This window comes from Aegilops tauschii, chromosome 5 (assembly GCF_002575655.3).
Source record: "Aegilops tauschii subsp. strangulata cultivar AL8/78 chromosome 5, Aet v6.0, whole genome shotgun sequence".
NCBI lineage: Eukaryota > Viridiplantae > Streptophyta > Magnoliopsida > Poales > Poaceae > Aegilops > Aegilops tauschii.
This window is the reverse complement of record NC_053039.3, coordinates 108,443,258-108,459,771: the sequence shown is the minus strand read 5'-3', so window position 1 is coordinate 108,459,771 and position 16,514 is coordinate 108,443,258. Positions and strand designations below refer to the sequence as shown.

The 16,514-nt window shown below is 45.7% G+C and overlaps 1 protein-coding gene across 1 annotated transcript; it reads right to left on the bottom strand.

The window, feature by feature from the left end:
• Positions 1-13,748: 13,748 nt before the first annotated feature.
• On the bottom strand, positions 13,749-15,486 carry LOC109748605 (large ribosomal subunit protein uL2). Its single transcript, XM_020307634.3, has 2 exons — positions 14,970-15,486; positions 13,749-14,279 (listed from the first exon to the last, which is right to left on the bottom strand). Exons 1-2 carry the CDS (start codon positions 15,407-15,409, stop codon positions 13,934-13,936), a joined length of 786 nt encoding a protein of 261 aa, XP_020163223.1. The 5' UTR covers positions 15,410-15,486; the 3' UTR covers positions 13,749-13,933.
• Positions 15,487-16,514: the final 1,028 nt, after the last annotated feature.

Genomic DNA, 16,514 nt, shown 5'->3' with positions numbered 1-16,514 from the left:
GGGTGTTCTTTTTGCCAAACGGTGGCGCCAATGAATCGTCGGTGAGCCCATTCCTGCGCAACTTCGCAGGTTCCCGCGCAAGCTTCCCGCCCGACTCGGTGAAATCCCCCAAAATCCCAATGCTTACCGGCCTGCTATAAAAACCCTCACGGCCGCCGAGTCCTGCGTCGCATTTTCCCCACCATCCATGTAGCTTATCTCGTCTGCTTCTCCCACATTCGCCAATGGCACCGGTCCATCGCCGTCGCTCGGCCACTCCGCCGTCATCAGAGGACAGCTCCAGCTGGGAGGCTACACCGCGGCGGCGGCGCAGTCCCCGGCGTAGTGTAGTGCGTGTGGCGTCCCTGTTGGGTGTGCGCGGAACACCCACCACATGCTCCGCCGCCGGTGCCCGTCGGCAGCTGTTGCAGGCCGCCATTGCCGCCACACCACCGTCGAAAGCCAGGGCCATCGCCCGCTCCGCCGTCGTGGCCCGAAGGCGGGAGATGGCCGTCGTGGCCGCCAACCCACTGCCGGCAACTGTGGCCATCACCCGCTCCGCCACCGCGGCCCGAAGGCGGGAGGTGGTGGTCGTGGCCGCCACCCCGTCGTCGGCCGCCGTGGCCGCCAGCCCACCTTCGACCGCCGGGGTCATCACCCGCTCCGCCACCGCCGCCCGAAGGCGGGAGGCGGAGGTGGATGCCCGCACGTGCGACAGCGACCTTGCGCGCTACACCGAGTTCCTGCGGGAGGAGGAGGAGCGCCTCCTCGAGCACGCAAAGAGCCTTACCGCCGTAGTGGTCGCGGCACACGTCGCCTCAGAGGCGAGGAATCAGGAGATCTACGAGGAGAACCACCACTTCGAGAGGGGTCGTCTGGAGCGGCAGAGGGCGTTCGAGGTGAGCATCGCTGAAGCTGCATTAGCGGCAGGCACCGCATTGCGGTTGCCCAGCTCGTCGGTAGGCTCCTCCTCCGCCGCCTCTTACTGAGCGCGCTCGGCAAAGGAGAGGCAGCCGGAAGTAGTACAAAGCCCCTCCGCAGTAGTAGTAGTAGTAGTATTTAGGGGCTATTTTGTTCAGTTCATCTAACTATAGATGTGGTGGAATTGTACAACGTACTTAAAATTAGCTAGTATATATAGTTGAACTAGCTATTTCAGTACGTGGTTGGCAACAATTGGGGAAAAGTTTGGTCGGTTCAGCTGTCGAGTTGAACTGTTTATATAAATTAAGAATGACTGCTTAATCTATGAATGAAATCTATGCTTAATTATTGAATTTTAGTTGCAAAAATTAGATAATGTTAGTGATTTTTAGCTTCATATTTTGACAAATCGCAGTGTTACAAGGATTGACAAATCTTACCAAATTGTTTGTACGTGGTTGCACACGGGTCATCCAAAATAACTGTTTGCGTAGAAGGGATGCACAAATCCTGCGCTGCTCTCACTTTGCATACGGGTGTTCTATCTAAAACGTTTGCGATCAAGAGCTGCAGAAATCCTGCTCGGCACATTTTCTCTTGGCTTCCTGGGGAAGCTGTCGGTTTGCATACGGGTGTTCTAACTAAAACGTTTGTGATGAGTGTTTTATATTTAAAAAGCGAATTAAACTGGGGCTTGGGCGCCATTAATGGAGAGGATGCGAGCAAGACAGGCGGCCATGGAAGTCAAATGGCTTGCTTCCCAGTGAGCCTGCGCAGCATACAGCTTGCACGCTTCCCGGTGAGCCTCCGCACTCGAGGACAGCTTGCACGCCTCTCAGTCAGCCTGCGCACCGGACGGTGCTCACACGCCTCCCGTTCAGTCAAGGTCAAGCAGCTGTCCGCACGGCACCTCCTACAGCCATTAAAACCAAGACACATGGCGTCACGTGAATGGTTAACAGAATTTTGGATTTACTAGAATTTAAAAACCAGGCATCTCAATGTTTTGCCGGCAATCAACGGTGCCCTGGTGTTTGAAATTCATTCCCATTTCTTGCATGGGACCTAAGCATGCACCCAAGGACACATATTTGATTTTTCAACCAATTTATATGCACTGGAGCATGTGCATGTAGTTCAAATTTGAATTATGCACATAAATGCATTGAAAACTTAGTTAATGCATAAAAATGTCCAAATGAACCCCAAAAAATCACAAAAATTCACACAACACTCTTCTTGTTCTATGTTGACATGAGAAAAAAAATTGAAAGCAATAAGAGGCAATGGATATTGTTTCGTCCCCAAAGGTGGAACGTTCCCTACCGAAAACCATCATGCTTGTGTGAGAAGCTCCGGTTTGTGAGAAGCATATACCCAAACCTGCCCCAAAAGGTACAAAATTTGTACCACAGCATGTTGATGCCGCTCCATGATAGCATGCCAAGTTTCATGAATTTCAGACGAGTTTTGGATTTACTAGAATTTAAAAACCAGGCATCTCAATGTTTTGCCGGCAATCAACGGTGCCCTAGTGTTTGAAATTCATTCCCATTTCTTGCATGGGACCTAAGCATGCACCCAAGGACACATATTTGATTTTTCAACCAATTTATATGCACTGGAGCATGTGAATGTAGTTCAAATTTGAATTATGCACATAAATGCATTGAAAACTCAGTTAATGCATAAAAATGTCCAAACTAACCCCGAAAAATCACAAAAATTCACACAACACTCCTCTTGTTCTATGTTGACACGAGAAAAAAAATTGAAAGCAATAAGAGGCAATGGATATCGTTTCGTCCACAAAGGTGGGACGTTCCCTACCAAAAACCATCATGCTTGTTGTGAGAAGCTCCGGTTTGTGAGAAGCATATACGCAAACCTGCCCCAAATGGGACAAAATTTGTACCACGACATGTTGATGCCGTTCCATGATAGCATGCCAAGTTTCATGAATTTCAGGCGAGTTTTGGATTTACTAGAATTTAAAAACCAGGCATCTCAATGTTTTGCCGGCAATCAACGGTGCCCTAGTGTTTGAAATTCATTCCCATTTCTTGCATGGGACCTAAGCATGCACCCAAGGACACATATTTGATTTTTCAACCAATTTATATGCACTGGAGCATGTGCATGTAGTTCAAATTTGAATTATGCACATAAATGCATTGAAAACTCAGTTAATGCATAAAAATGTCCAAACTAACGCTGAAAAATCATAAAAATTCACACAACACTCCTCTTGTTTTATGTTGACACGAGAAAAAAATTGAAAGCAATAAGAGGCAATGGATATCGTTTCATCCACAAAGGTGGGACGTTCCCTACCGAAAACCATCATGCTTGTTGTGAGAAGCTCCGGTTTGTGAGAAGCATATACGCAAACCTGCCCCAAATGGGACAAAATTTGTACCACGGCATGTTGATGCCACTCCATGATAGCATGCCAAGTTTCATGAATTTCAGACGAGTTTTGGATTTACTAGAATTTAAAAACCAGGCATCTCAATGTTTTTCCGGCAATCAACGGTGCCCTGGTGTTTGAAATTCATTCCCATTTCTTGCATGGGACCTAAGCATGCACCCAAGGACACATATTTGATTTTTCAACCAATTTATATGCACTGGAGCATGTGCATGTAGTTCAAATTTGAATTATGCACATAAATGCATTGAAAACTCAGTTAATGCATAAAAATGTCCAAACTAACGCTGAAAAATCACAAAAATTCACACAACACTCCTCTTGTTTTATGTTGACACGAGAAAAAAAATTGAAAGCAATAAGAGGCAATGGATATCGTTTCGTCCACAAAGGTGGGACGTTCCCTACCGAAAACCATCATGCTTGTTGTGAGAAGCTCCGGTTTGTGAGAAGCATATACGCAAACCTGCCCCAAATGGGACAAAATTTGTACCACGGCATGTTGATGCCACTCCATGATAGCATGCCAAGTTTCATGAATTTCAGACGAGTTTTGGATTTACTAGAATTTAAAAACCAGGCATCTCAATGTTTTTCCGGCAATCAACGGTGCCCTGGTGTTTGAAATTCATTCCCATTTCTTGCATGGGACCTAAGCATGCACCCAAGGACACATATTTGATTTTTCAACCAATTTATATACACTGGAGCATGTGCATGTAGTTCAAATTTGAATTATGCACATAAATGCATTGAAAACTCAGTTAATGTATAAAAATGTCCAAACTAACCCCGAAAAATCTCAAAAATTCACACAACACTCCTCTTGTTCTATGTTGACACGAGAAAAAAATTGAAAGCAATAAGAGGCAATGGATATCGTTTCATCCACAAAGGTGGGACGTTCCCTACCGAAAACCATCATGCTTGTTGTGAGAAGCTCCGGTTTGTGAGAAGCATATACCCAAACCTGCCCCAAATGGGACAAAATTTGTACCACGGCATGTTGATGCCGCTCCATGATAACATGCCAAGTTTCATGAATTTCAGACGAGTTTTGGATTTACTAGAATTTAAAAACCAGGCATCTCAATGTTTTGTCGGCAATCAACGGTGCCCTAGTGTTTCAAATTCATTCCCATTTCTTGCATGGGACCTAAGCATGCACCCAAGGACACATATTTGATTTTTCAACCAATTTATATGCACTGGAGCATGTGCATGTAGTTCAAATTTGAATTATGCACATAAATGCATTGAAAACTCAGTTAATGTATAAAAATGTCCAAACTAACCCCGAAAAATCACAAAAATTCACACAACACTCCTCTTGTTCTATGTTGACACGAGAAAAAAATTTGAAAGCAATAAGAGGCAATGGATATCATTTCATCTACAAAGGTGGGACGTTCCCTACCGAAAACCATCATGCTTGTTGTGAGAAACTCCGGTTTGTGAGAAGCATATACCCAAACCTGCCCCAAATGGGACAAAATTTGTACCACGGCATGTTGATGCCGCTCCATGATAGCATGCCAAGTTTCATGAATTCCAAACGAGTTTTGGATTTACTAGAATTTGAAAACCAGGCATCTCAATGTTTTGCCGGCAATCTACGGTGCCCTGGTGTTTGAAATTCATTCCCATTTCGTGCATGGGACCTAAGCATGCACCCAAGGACACATATTTGATTTTTCAACTAATTTATATGCACTGGAGCATGTGCATGTAGTTCAAATTTGAATTGTTCACCTGAAATGGCTAGAAAACCAATTTAATGTATAAAATGTTCAAACGAACCCTGAATAATTCCAATTCTTTTACGACACACATATAGTTGCATGTTCACTCTAGATAAAAGGTCTAGCAATTCAAATACCGTCCATTGCCGCTGTGACCCCATTATGTAATTCAAATCAAGATGAAAAATCAAGTAGATCGCACACAGTTTATTATCAGCAACCGTGTGAGATGTAGTACAAAATAGCTTGGAGCACCGTCGGTGTATAGTACGCCTATGGCTTACGCGAGAAGGTGCGTCGGCTACAGTCCACAGCCGGTGTCTCAAGCACACTAGCTCGCTCCCCAAATATCATTTCACTGTTCAATCGTCGCCGGTGAAAGATGGGCACGTGGACTCGCATCGTCAGGGCAACTTCGGTGGCCCACTCCGGCGAGAGCGCGGCCGCAGCCGCCATGCGCGTGCTAACAAGGTGCATGAGCGCGGCCGCAATTTGCGACCGGGCGGCAAAGGCAGCCCAAACGGCCGCTGCTTCTTCTCAGGTGGCGGCAGCAACATCTGCCTCGGGGATAGCAACTGGCGAGAGCGGCACAGCAGTTGTCCGTTCCGCAGCGGCGGCCTTAGCCCTGATTGAGGCCGCCCATGACCATGTCGAGGCCGCCCACGCCCAACTCCTGGCGGTCACCGCACAAATCGAACGAAACTTCTCCAACAACGGTCGGCAACCCACGGCCGAAGAGCTGGCAATCGCCGAGAGCGTTCGAGCAGCCGTCCGTTCCTCCGCCGCATACCCTGCAACGACGGAGCCCGTCCAAGCCCAGATCGCGTCCGCCCACGCCCAGCTCGTGGCGGCCTTTTCCAAAGAGATGGTGCACGTGGATGGCGAGATGCTTGCCGAGTATGGTGCGATGGATGCAATGGAGCCCCTTCCCCAGGAGACCGTCGGGCGCGAGCTGGACATGGAGGCGGTGGCGGAGATCAACAAGCACCAGCCGTAGTAGTACTCTTTGTTTTGTTTAATTAAGAGCGTCGGTCTTTAATTTGTTAGAGTAATGTTTAGGTCAACTAGCTCTGTTTAATTACAGAACTTGCTCGATTAAGAAGTGTGGGTGTGCGCTAGTCTCCTTTGTGTAGCCAAATTATGCAATGACGTGGATGACCACTGTAACCATGGAAATTCGAACCAAAATTTTGACGTTCAAACTCATCACACACGAGTTAAGCTATCTGAATCATTTGTGATGTCTACATATCGTACACAGTTCTGAATAAGGGACCGTGTCTGATGACACTTTGCGCGCCAGTTTTTTGGCTAAAGCGATTCTAAATTTTCGGCTTCCGCGAAAATATCTACCTCCCCGCCCCCGCCCCCCCCCCCTTACCAAAAGCCACATTTCCCCTCTTTTCGCCTTCCTTTCCAAGTTGAAACCTTCACTCCTTGCTTGCAGCACCGCCGCCTCCTCGCCGGCGACCCTCCTTCACGCTGCTCGGCCTCCTCTATCCAGGCAGGTAATCCACACCCGACCCCCATCCTCCTCCTCCTTCCACATCCCACATGCCCCGACCGCCGGCGCGAGCGTGACACCTTCCACCCAAATCACCGACCCCTCCACCAAATAAGCGCCGGCCTAAGCCATGGTGCACGCAGTATAGCCAGGACCTCAAGGAGCATCTGGCAGCGGAGAAGCAAATCGCGGCCGTACGCGCGGATGAGGTCGCGATGGCTGCTATTCGTGCCGACCCCCAGATCTTGAAGGAGCACCTTGCCAATTGCTAGCTACGCCGGTTAAGCATGCTCGGTTTACCCGTTGCATGTGCTGCTCCTGCCTTTCGTTCACAAATTCTAGTGAATTGTGCTATCTAATTTCACCATGCAATCCGTTGCTCTAGTGTATATGTTTTATATGTCGTGCAGTGTGGTGCTCACTTATTAACTATTTTGTTAATTAGTTGTCGTCTTCAGTTAACTGTTTGGTTCAATTCTGCAAATGTGATGTTCAATTCTTCAGGCTGCAATTTTGTATTGTCTTCCATGTGAGAAATAAATTGAATTTATCTTTACAAAATTGTGGGTGCATTCTGTTATTGTATACCATGTGAGAAATAAATTGAATTTGGCTGTAGTAAATACATGAGAAACAAATACAATTGCTACAATTGGGTGTAGTTAACTGTTTGGTTAACTCTCTGATCTTCTATTAGGAGTATGTTATATTGTGAAATGTGTTGCTCAGCTAATGTTTGGTTCATTTGTTGTGGTGTTTAGTTAACTGCTTGGTTCAATTCTGCAATGCGATGTCCAATTGTCTTGGGTAGAATTTTGTATTGTTGTGCATGTGAGGAATAAATCAATTTGGCTACACTTAATACATGAAAAACATATACAAGTGCCATATTTCCTAATTCTTAATCATGCTTGGTTTGCGTAAATGGGTTTTCCGTGTGGCTTCAATTAATCTGATGAATCTGCAATGTGCTTATTTTTCATTAACATATTTACTGATAGCATGCGAACCCTTACTTAACCTGATGACTAACTACCTTATATGTGTTGCAGGGAAACAATGGGAAGCACTGAGGTTTACAATTGAGGTTAGCACGTGCATGGTCCATTGTCTAATAGCACATTATTGTGCAATTGCAGGAACCATTCTAATATTTTGGTTTTTAACAATTTGGTCTTGCAGATGTAGGTCCTGTTGTCAAAGGTTTTGACCCACTGTTCGACCCTTTTTGCATATGGGGAAATGAGTTATCCATGAATATCAATCAAATCAAGAAATTCAGAAAGATTGTTAGGATAAAGAAATTAGCGACAAAAAACAACAAGATCTTTGTCTGCATAATGAAGAAGACATCAGTTCACTACAAGATGGTACTAACTATTATACCTTGCCTTTTTTTATTCCTTTGCCCCATTTCCAATATAGAGAATATATTTATGCACATCCTTGTTTTCAGGCCTTTCCAAAGTAGTTCACTGATGATTACCTCTCAAACCACCTCTATGGTCAGGAGGCGAGGAAGGTTTTCATACAACACCCACGGTTCAATATTGAAGTGTTCCTGAAAAGGACAAAGGACAGACGGTCAATCATCCACAGGCACTGGCCTAAAGTTGCAAAGACTTTCAACATGAATGAAGGCTCAATATTCGCCTTCCGCTTCAGCAGTTTTCTAGATGAGATGCATATGTCTATATATCTTCTATGATGCTAATTACGAAAGGTTCTCATGTTGCATGTGGAACTTGCTGCTGGTGCAGTTGTGTAATGGGGTAGCTGAGTGTTGAAGCTATATCATGTTGTACTCTGATGTATTTCAATTATGAAATTCTGCTTCCTTAATATGGAAATGAAATATATTGTGTGCTTAATATGAAATGTCAATTAAATTAATAAATGGATTATGAATAATCAGATAATTAGCCTGCTAATGGCGAATTAGCCTGCTAATTGTGTTTTGCTATTGCAAACGGTTGTTGAAAAAATACCGTGGGCCATGACCTCAGGTAACACACACAATTTCTAGGAATAAACCGTGTTGGATCAATGAACAATCACACACGACTTTCTCTTGAAAACTGTTTGCCTTAGGCCACCTTGCGCAAACGTTTACCACATAAAAACTGTGTGTGATGGACAGCCTTTGCCACACAGTTTCTTCTACGGGCCGTGTGTGATACATTCAATAACGCAAACGATTTAACGGGAAAAATTGTGTGTGATGTACTTGTGAACGGAAACGTTTTCCTTGGAGCGACTGTGTGGGATGTGCATACGAACGAAAATGTTTAGCGGGGACTGAATGTGTGGGATGTACTTGCGACCGGAAACAATTTCCCCATATAATTGTATTTTTTAGCTCTACTGTACGTATTTCCGTATTTGAGTGCTCGCCGGTCGCACACGACCTCATTTTGTCGAACGTGTGTGGCAGGAGGGCATATCCCCGACGGTTTCTGGGTCGTGTGGGAAGGACCCCCCTATCGCCCACACTCACTTGGCGACGGTTCCAAATGCCGTCGCGGAAAGGGGTTAAAAACCGTTTGTTTAGGACCGACGCGCACCTGTGTGAGGCCATGAAATCTGAGATGGGATCCATGTATGAGAACAAAGTGTGGACTTTGATTGACTTGCCCGATGATTGGTGAGCCATTAAGAATAAATGGATCTTCAAGAGGAAGACGGACGCTGATGGTAGTGTTACTATCTACAAAGCTCGACTTGTCGCGAAAGGTTTTCGACAAGTTCAAGGTGTTGACTACGATGAGATTTCTCACTCGTAGCGATGCTTAAGTCTGTCCGAATCATGTTAGCAATTGCCGCATTTTATGAAATCTGGCAAATGGATAACAAAACTGCACTCCTTAATGGATTTATTAAAGAAGAGTTGTATATGATGCAACCAGAAGGTTTTGTCAATCCTAAAGGTACAAACAAAATGTGCAAGCTCCAGCGATCCATTTATGGACTGGTGCAAGCATCTCGGAGTTGGAATATACGCTTTGATAGTGTGATCAAAGCATATGGTTTTATACAAATTTTTGGAGAAGCTTATATTTACAAGAAAGTGAGTGGGAGCACTACAGCCATTCTGATAAGTATATGAGAATGACATATTGTTGATCGGAAATGATGTAGAATTTTTCTGGAAAGCATAAAGGAGTGTTTGAAAAAAGTTTTTCGAAGAAAGACCTCAGTGAAGCTGCTTACATATTGAGCATCAAGATCTTTAGAGATAGATTAAGACGCTTGATAAGTTTTTTCAATGAGTACATACCTTGACAAGATTTTGAAGTAGTTCAAAATGGAACAGTCAAAGAAGGAGTTCTTGCCTGTGTTGCAAGGTGTGAAGTTGAGTAAAGACTCAAAACCCGACCACGGCAGAAAATAGAAAGAGAATGAAAAGTCATTCCCTATGCCTCAGTCATAGGTTCTATGAAGTATGTTATGCTGTGTACCAGACCTATTGTGTACCTCACCACGAGTTTGGCAAGAGGGTAGAATAGTGATCCAGGAGTGGATCACTGGACAGCTGTCAAAATTATCCTTAGTGGAATAAGGATATGTTTCTCGGTTATGGAGGTGCCAAAAGTTCATCGTAAAGGGTTACGTCAATGCAAGTTTTGACACCGATCCGGATGACTCTGAGTCTCAATCTGGATACATATTGAAAGTGGGAGCAATTAGCTAGAGTAGCTCTGTGCAGAGCATTGTAGACATACAAATTTGCAAGATACATACGGATCCGAATGTGGCAGACTCGTTGACTAAACTTCTCTCACAAGCAAAACATGATCACACCTTAGTACTCTTTGGGTGTTAATCACATGGCGATGTGAACTAGATTATTGACTCTAGTAAACCTTTTCAGTATTGGTCACATGGCGACATGAACTATGGGTGTTAATCACATGGTGATGTGAACTATTGGTGTTAAATCACATGGCGATGTGAACTAGATTATTGACTCTAGTACAAGTGGGAGACTGAAGGAAATATGCCCTAGAGGCAATAATAAAGTTGTTATTTATATTTCCTTATATCATGATAAATGTTTATTATTCATGCTAGAATTGTATTAACCGGAAACTTAGTACATGTGTGAATACATAGACAAACAGAGTGTCCCTAGTATGCCTCTACTTGACTAGCTCGTTAATCAAAGATGGTTAAGTTTCCTAGCCATAGACATGTGTTGTCATTTGATGAACGGGATCACATCATTAGAGAATGATGCGATGGACAAGACCCATCCGTTAGCTTAGCACTATGATCGTTTAATTTATTGCTATTGCTTTCTTCATGACTTATACATGTTCCTATGACTATGAGATTATGCAACTCCCGAATACCGGAGGAACACTTAGTGTGCTATCAAACGTCACAATGTAACTGGGTGATTATAAAGATGCTCTGCAGGTGTCTCCGATGGTGTTTGTTGAGTTGGCATAGATCGAGATTAGGATTTGTCACTCCGTGTATCGGAGAGTTATCTCTGGGCCCTCTCGGTAATGATCATCATTATAAGCCTTGCACAATGTGACTAATGAGTTAGTTGCGGGATGATGCATTACGGAATGAGTAAAGAGACTTGCCGGTAACGAGATTGAACTAGGTATGATGATACCGATGATCGAATCTCGGGCAAGTAACATACCGATGACAAAGGGAACAACGTATGTTGTTATGCGGTTTGACCGATAAATATCTTCATAGAATATGTAGGAGCCAATATGAGCATCCAGGTTCCACTATTGGTTATTGACCGGAGATGTGTCTCGGTCATGTCTACATAGTTCTCGAACCCGTAGGGTCCGCACGCTTAACGTTCGATGACGATTTGTATTATGAGTTATGTGATTTGATGACCGAAGTTTGTTCAGAGTCCCGGATGAGATCACACACATGCCGAGGAGTCTCGAAATGGTCGAGAGGTAAAGATTCATATATTGGAAGGTTGCATTCGGACATCGGAATGGTTCCGAGTGATTCGGGCATTTTTCCGGAGTACCGGGAGGTTACGGGAACCCCCCGAGGAAAGATATGGGCCTTATGGGCCATAGGAGGGAGGCTAACCAGCCCACAAGGGGCTGGTGCGCCCCCCACAAGGGAGAAGGCCGAATTGGACTTGGGAAGGGGGCGCCACCCCCCTTTCCTTCTCCTACTCCCTCTCCTTCCCTTTTTCCCCCTCCGGTAGAAGGAAAAAAGGGTGGGGCCGAATCCTAGTAGGACTGGAGTCCTAGTAGGACTCCCCTCTCCCTGGCGCGCCCCTTTTTGGCCGGCTTCCTCCTCCCCTCCTTTATATACGGGGGCACGGGGCACCCCAAAGGCATAATAGACAATCTCTTAGCCATGTGCGGTGCCCCCCTCCACAGTTTTACACCTCGGTCATATCGTCGTAGTGCTTAGGCGAAGCTCTGCGCCGGTAACTTCATCATCACCGTCACCACGCCGTCGTGCTGACGGAACTCTCCCTTGGCCTCAATTGGATCAAGAGTTCGAGGGACGTCACCGAGCTGAACGTGTGCAAATCGCGGAGGTGCCGTGCGTTCGGTACTTGATCGGTTGGATCGCGAAGACGTTCAACTACATCAACCGCGTTACTAAACGCTTCCGCTTTTGGTCTACGAGGGTACGTGGACACACTCTCCCCGCTCGTTGCTATGCTTCTCCTAGATACATCTTGCTTGAACGTAGGCAATTTTTTTGAAATACTACGTTCCCCAACATTGCCCTGTGTCCAGAGTCGCCGGATTCAGCCTGATTCATGGCCCAGCGAAGTATGTCGACTGTAATAGCGCCCTTCGCCGGGTCAGGAATCAGTGTCTTCAACTCCTCCGGCGTCGCCTTCTTCAACACAGCGTCTGACTCTTTGTGCAGATCTTCCATGCTGTTGAAGTTTGAGCACACTTCCATGGTGTTTTCAACTTGGTGCGGTCACCCAGCGAGCACCCTAGGAAGAAAGCCCTCCATCCAATGCCCCAAGGGAAGGGGTTGGGTTTGGGGTTGGACTTGTTATTGGAGTTCATGGTGTTAGGTTGGAGGAAGAGTGAGAGACTGGGTAAGTGGTGACCGTCGGTGGGTTAATAAAGACGTACACGAGCATATGTTTTAATGGCGATGTTGCAAGGTTCATAATGCAGATGCTGACCCAGCCTTTGAACCTCCTCATAATGCAGATCCACACGAAGAACAAAGGAAAGGAGGTGATGCCATCAAAGAAGCAGGACAAGGGCAAGGACGATGTGCCGCCGGACAACCCCTCGTATGCTCCGGTTGCTTTAGTTTAATATCAAACTGCTTTGCGTCTGAACTTATCTGTTTATGTGTGACATAATATTTATTATAACTGCTTAGTACAACTATGTCCTATTGTGTGTGTTCTTCCTGATGCCGTTGTATGCTGGTAACCTCATCACCGCATCAAATAGGTTATCAGACAACAATATCAGCCTAGTTTGGAACAATAGATGCAATCCATTTCAGTATATGTCACTGAGTTCACCATTGCAGTTGAGACGTCAGGCAATTGAGCGTTCACCATTGCAGTTGAGACGTCAGGCAATTAAGCGTTCCCTAGAGTTTGGTTCAAAGGCTAAGGACTCCCCGCCTTCATAAGGGCAGTAAACAGCAGGCCTTGTATATGCTCATACACAAACAGGCAACCAAACAACGTACGTGAGAACTAGATATGGGCAACCAAACAGAATGCAGATGTTGGTTTAGAGGCTGCGTTTGCTCAACCAGCCTCATGTGAGCTAGGCCCGATCACTACAGCTGCCCAACAGAATGCAGATGTTGGTTTAGAGGCTGCGTTTACTCAACCAGCCTCATGTGAGCTAGGCCCGATCACTACAGCTGCCAAACACCCTTGGCGTTCACGGTGGGCGGCCGTTTTACATCACCACGTTCTCAGATCAAATTTACATTTACCTCAGTTTGTTGGACGGGTGATTTTGGGTAAGCGATCTAAAAATCAGGCATTTTTATATATACATCTAACTCACCTATTGGAGAGGCTCTAAGGTTAAAATTCCAAAGAACCACGAGATAGAAGCAAACATACAACTGTTTGATTCGACCAAACAAAACTACGTTTAGAGATCCAGCAATATAGCTAAACTAAAACAGTAAACAAAAATAAGCGCCAGGGGCTAACTCAAGCAACTCGACAAACAAATATCCATGCATAATCTTCTTTATGTGGACCGAAGAATCCAGACCACGACAGCGAAAACTGATAACAAACATCACCAGGTTACCAAAGTGAGCAAAAACGACATCCATACTGCAATACATGTCCTTGACGGGTAATCTAGAGGCAGCAAACATAGATAAACAGCAACGATAGCTCTAAGTGGCCTTGTCGGCCTTGGCAGCAGAGGCAGCAGCCTGGCCTCTGAGACGACCAGTCCTCCTGGCAGCAATGAGACCAACCTTCTGGCCAGGTGGTGCATCACGGCGGACAGTGGAAGCGTGACCAATATGCTGGTGGTTACCTCCTCCGTGGGGATGCTCCACAGGGTTCATGGCCACACCACGCACCTTAGGCCAGGAGTTCCTCTTCACACGGTACTTGTGGTAGGCGTTACCAGCCTTGAGCATTGGCTTCTCAGTCCTGCCACCACCAGCAACCTGACCAATCATGGCACGGCAGCTGCTTGGGACAATCTTCTTGGCACCAGAGGGGAGCTTGATCCTGCATAAACAGAACATGAGTAACTGTGTCTAAATATTTGTACAGCTGAAGAATTCATCAAAAGCATCAGGCCATCAGGCAAAATAACCAAAAATACACATATGATCTTGTACTGACAAGAACTGATAGTAAGAAATGGTCCACATCTAAGTAAACGCTAGTGATCATAATCTTAAAGCACAGTAGGCCAATCTGAAGACAGAAGCAGGATAATACAGTTAGAGATCACATGTCTCTGGTTTAATGTTTACAGAATTACAAGATGCATGTCCAGTTCTAGGATAACAGAAGAGAAAGCATGTCATGCCAAGTTCAAAGTTAACAGAAGAAAGCATATCGTGTACAGTTCTAAGATAACAGAAGAGCAAGCATATCGTAACAGTTGTAGATTATACGATGAACAGGAGACATCTCAAGGCTCAACGACAGAATGAGTTCCTAAGAATTTGTCTTTGATAGATGAAACACACACATTTAAGGTTTCCAATCCTTAATCAATTAAAGAGCATCTAAATCACACATATCAGAAGCAGTGAACGAACATATACTCAGATCGAACTATGAGCATTTAATCAATTCCTTCAGCGAATCACATACACCAAATCTAATGACAGTTACTAGCAGGAGAACGTCAGATCTAACCATAGTAATGTACTTTAGAGAGAGGGTTGAGAGGAAAGGGAACAGTACCTTGAGGTGCCGTTGTCGGGGTTGTGGCTGATGACGATGGCGTAGTCACCGGAGGCCCTGGCGAAGACACCACGGTCGCCGACGTGGTGCTCGACGTTGCAGATGACGCCTCCCTCAGGGACGGAGCGGAGCGGGAGGACGTTGCCGACGGAGAGGGTGGCTCGGCGTCCGCAGTAGACGAACTGGCCGGTGTACATACCCTCGGCGGCGACGAAGAGCTCCTTCTGGTGCTTGTACCTGAACGGGTGGCGGAAGGTCACCTTGGCCAGCGGCGCACCACGCCCCGGGTCGTGGATGACATCGGTGACGACGCCCTTGAGGTACCCGTTGCGCTCGCCGAAGTCGAGCGACCTGAACCGGGCGGGGCCCTTGCGGTGGTGGGTGTGGGACTTGAAGACGGAGCCCGCACCCTTACGCTGAGCGCGGATCACGCGACCCATCTCGGCGGCGGCAGCGGCGGAGTGGCGGCGGCGGCGAGGGGAATGGATGGGCAGCTGGGCTAGGGTTCGACGAGGAGGAAGAGGGAGCAATATATAGGGTGAGGCACGGGCTTTGTGGTTTGATTACCCCATAGGGTGGACGGTCGGGATGGCGGATGGGGGCGCGTCTGGGCCGTTGGATTCGTTTGGGCAGGCAGTAGGACCGCAACGTCAGTGAATAGCGTCGCCGGGCCGTGCTGTGACGGACTGACGAAATGAGGAGTGGACTGGGCTGTCATGGGCCGGTTTGTTAGTGTAGTGGGAATGAGAAATGGGCTGGTAGTAGGCCGAGTTCTCTTTGTACCATTCTGGCTCCGCCTGTTTGAAGTGATCTAACACCGAAGAGGGAGATTCTCAAAAAACAAAAACACCGAAGAGGGTTGTGGTGTTCGGAGCGGCGAGCAAGCCGGAGCGCGCCTTTTTTTTGTGCTACGGGAGGAGAAGAAGTTCGACCAATGGAGAAGGCAGATCTTGAAGAACATAATTTTTTTCTTTCTTGATTATATAAACACAATCCCATATATTAGTTTATGATAATGCTCTTATAATCATTCTTTAACAGCACACGTCACCCAACACTTCTAACAGAAATCATTACCAGAACGGTTTATCTCTACTACTCCCTCCGTTCCTAAATATAAGTCTTTAGAGAGATTCCACTATGAGCTACATACGGATGTATGCAGATGCATTTTAAAGTGTAGATTCATCCATTTTGCTCCGTATGTAGTCCATAGTGGAATCTCTACAAAGACTTATATTTAGGAACGGAGGGAGTAGTTGTTAAAAACCGTAAGGTTCTCATTTCATCTTTCTTCCCGTCACCCCTTCGTCCAACCTTCCATGTAGTATATGATAATTAATCATCTTAATTTACTTATCTTTTGAACCAATTTCACTTTAATTTACTTACCAAACTTCTCATCAAAATACAAGGTAATTCACAGACAGAATTTAATGAACATTTATTTACACAATCGCATTATTATTGATAGGTAAATCACAAACTAACCTATTAGAATATTTATATCTCATTGCAACGCACGGGCATTGTTCTAGTCAAACT

Excerpts from the sequence above, each read along its gene's own strand:
- LOC109748605 (XM_020307634.3), bottom strand. The coding sequence starts at position 15,409 with ATGGGTCGCGTGATCCGCGCTCAGCGTAAGGGTGCGGGCTCCGTCTTC. Across the intron at positions 14,280-14,969 it reads CCCGACAACGGCACCTCAAG|GATCAAGCTCCCCTCTGGTG; the intron begins GTACTGTTCCCT and ends CTGTTTATGCAG.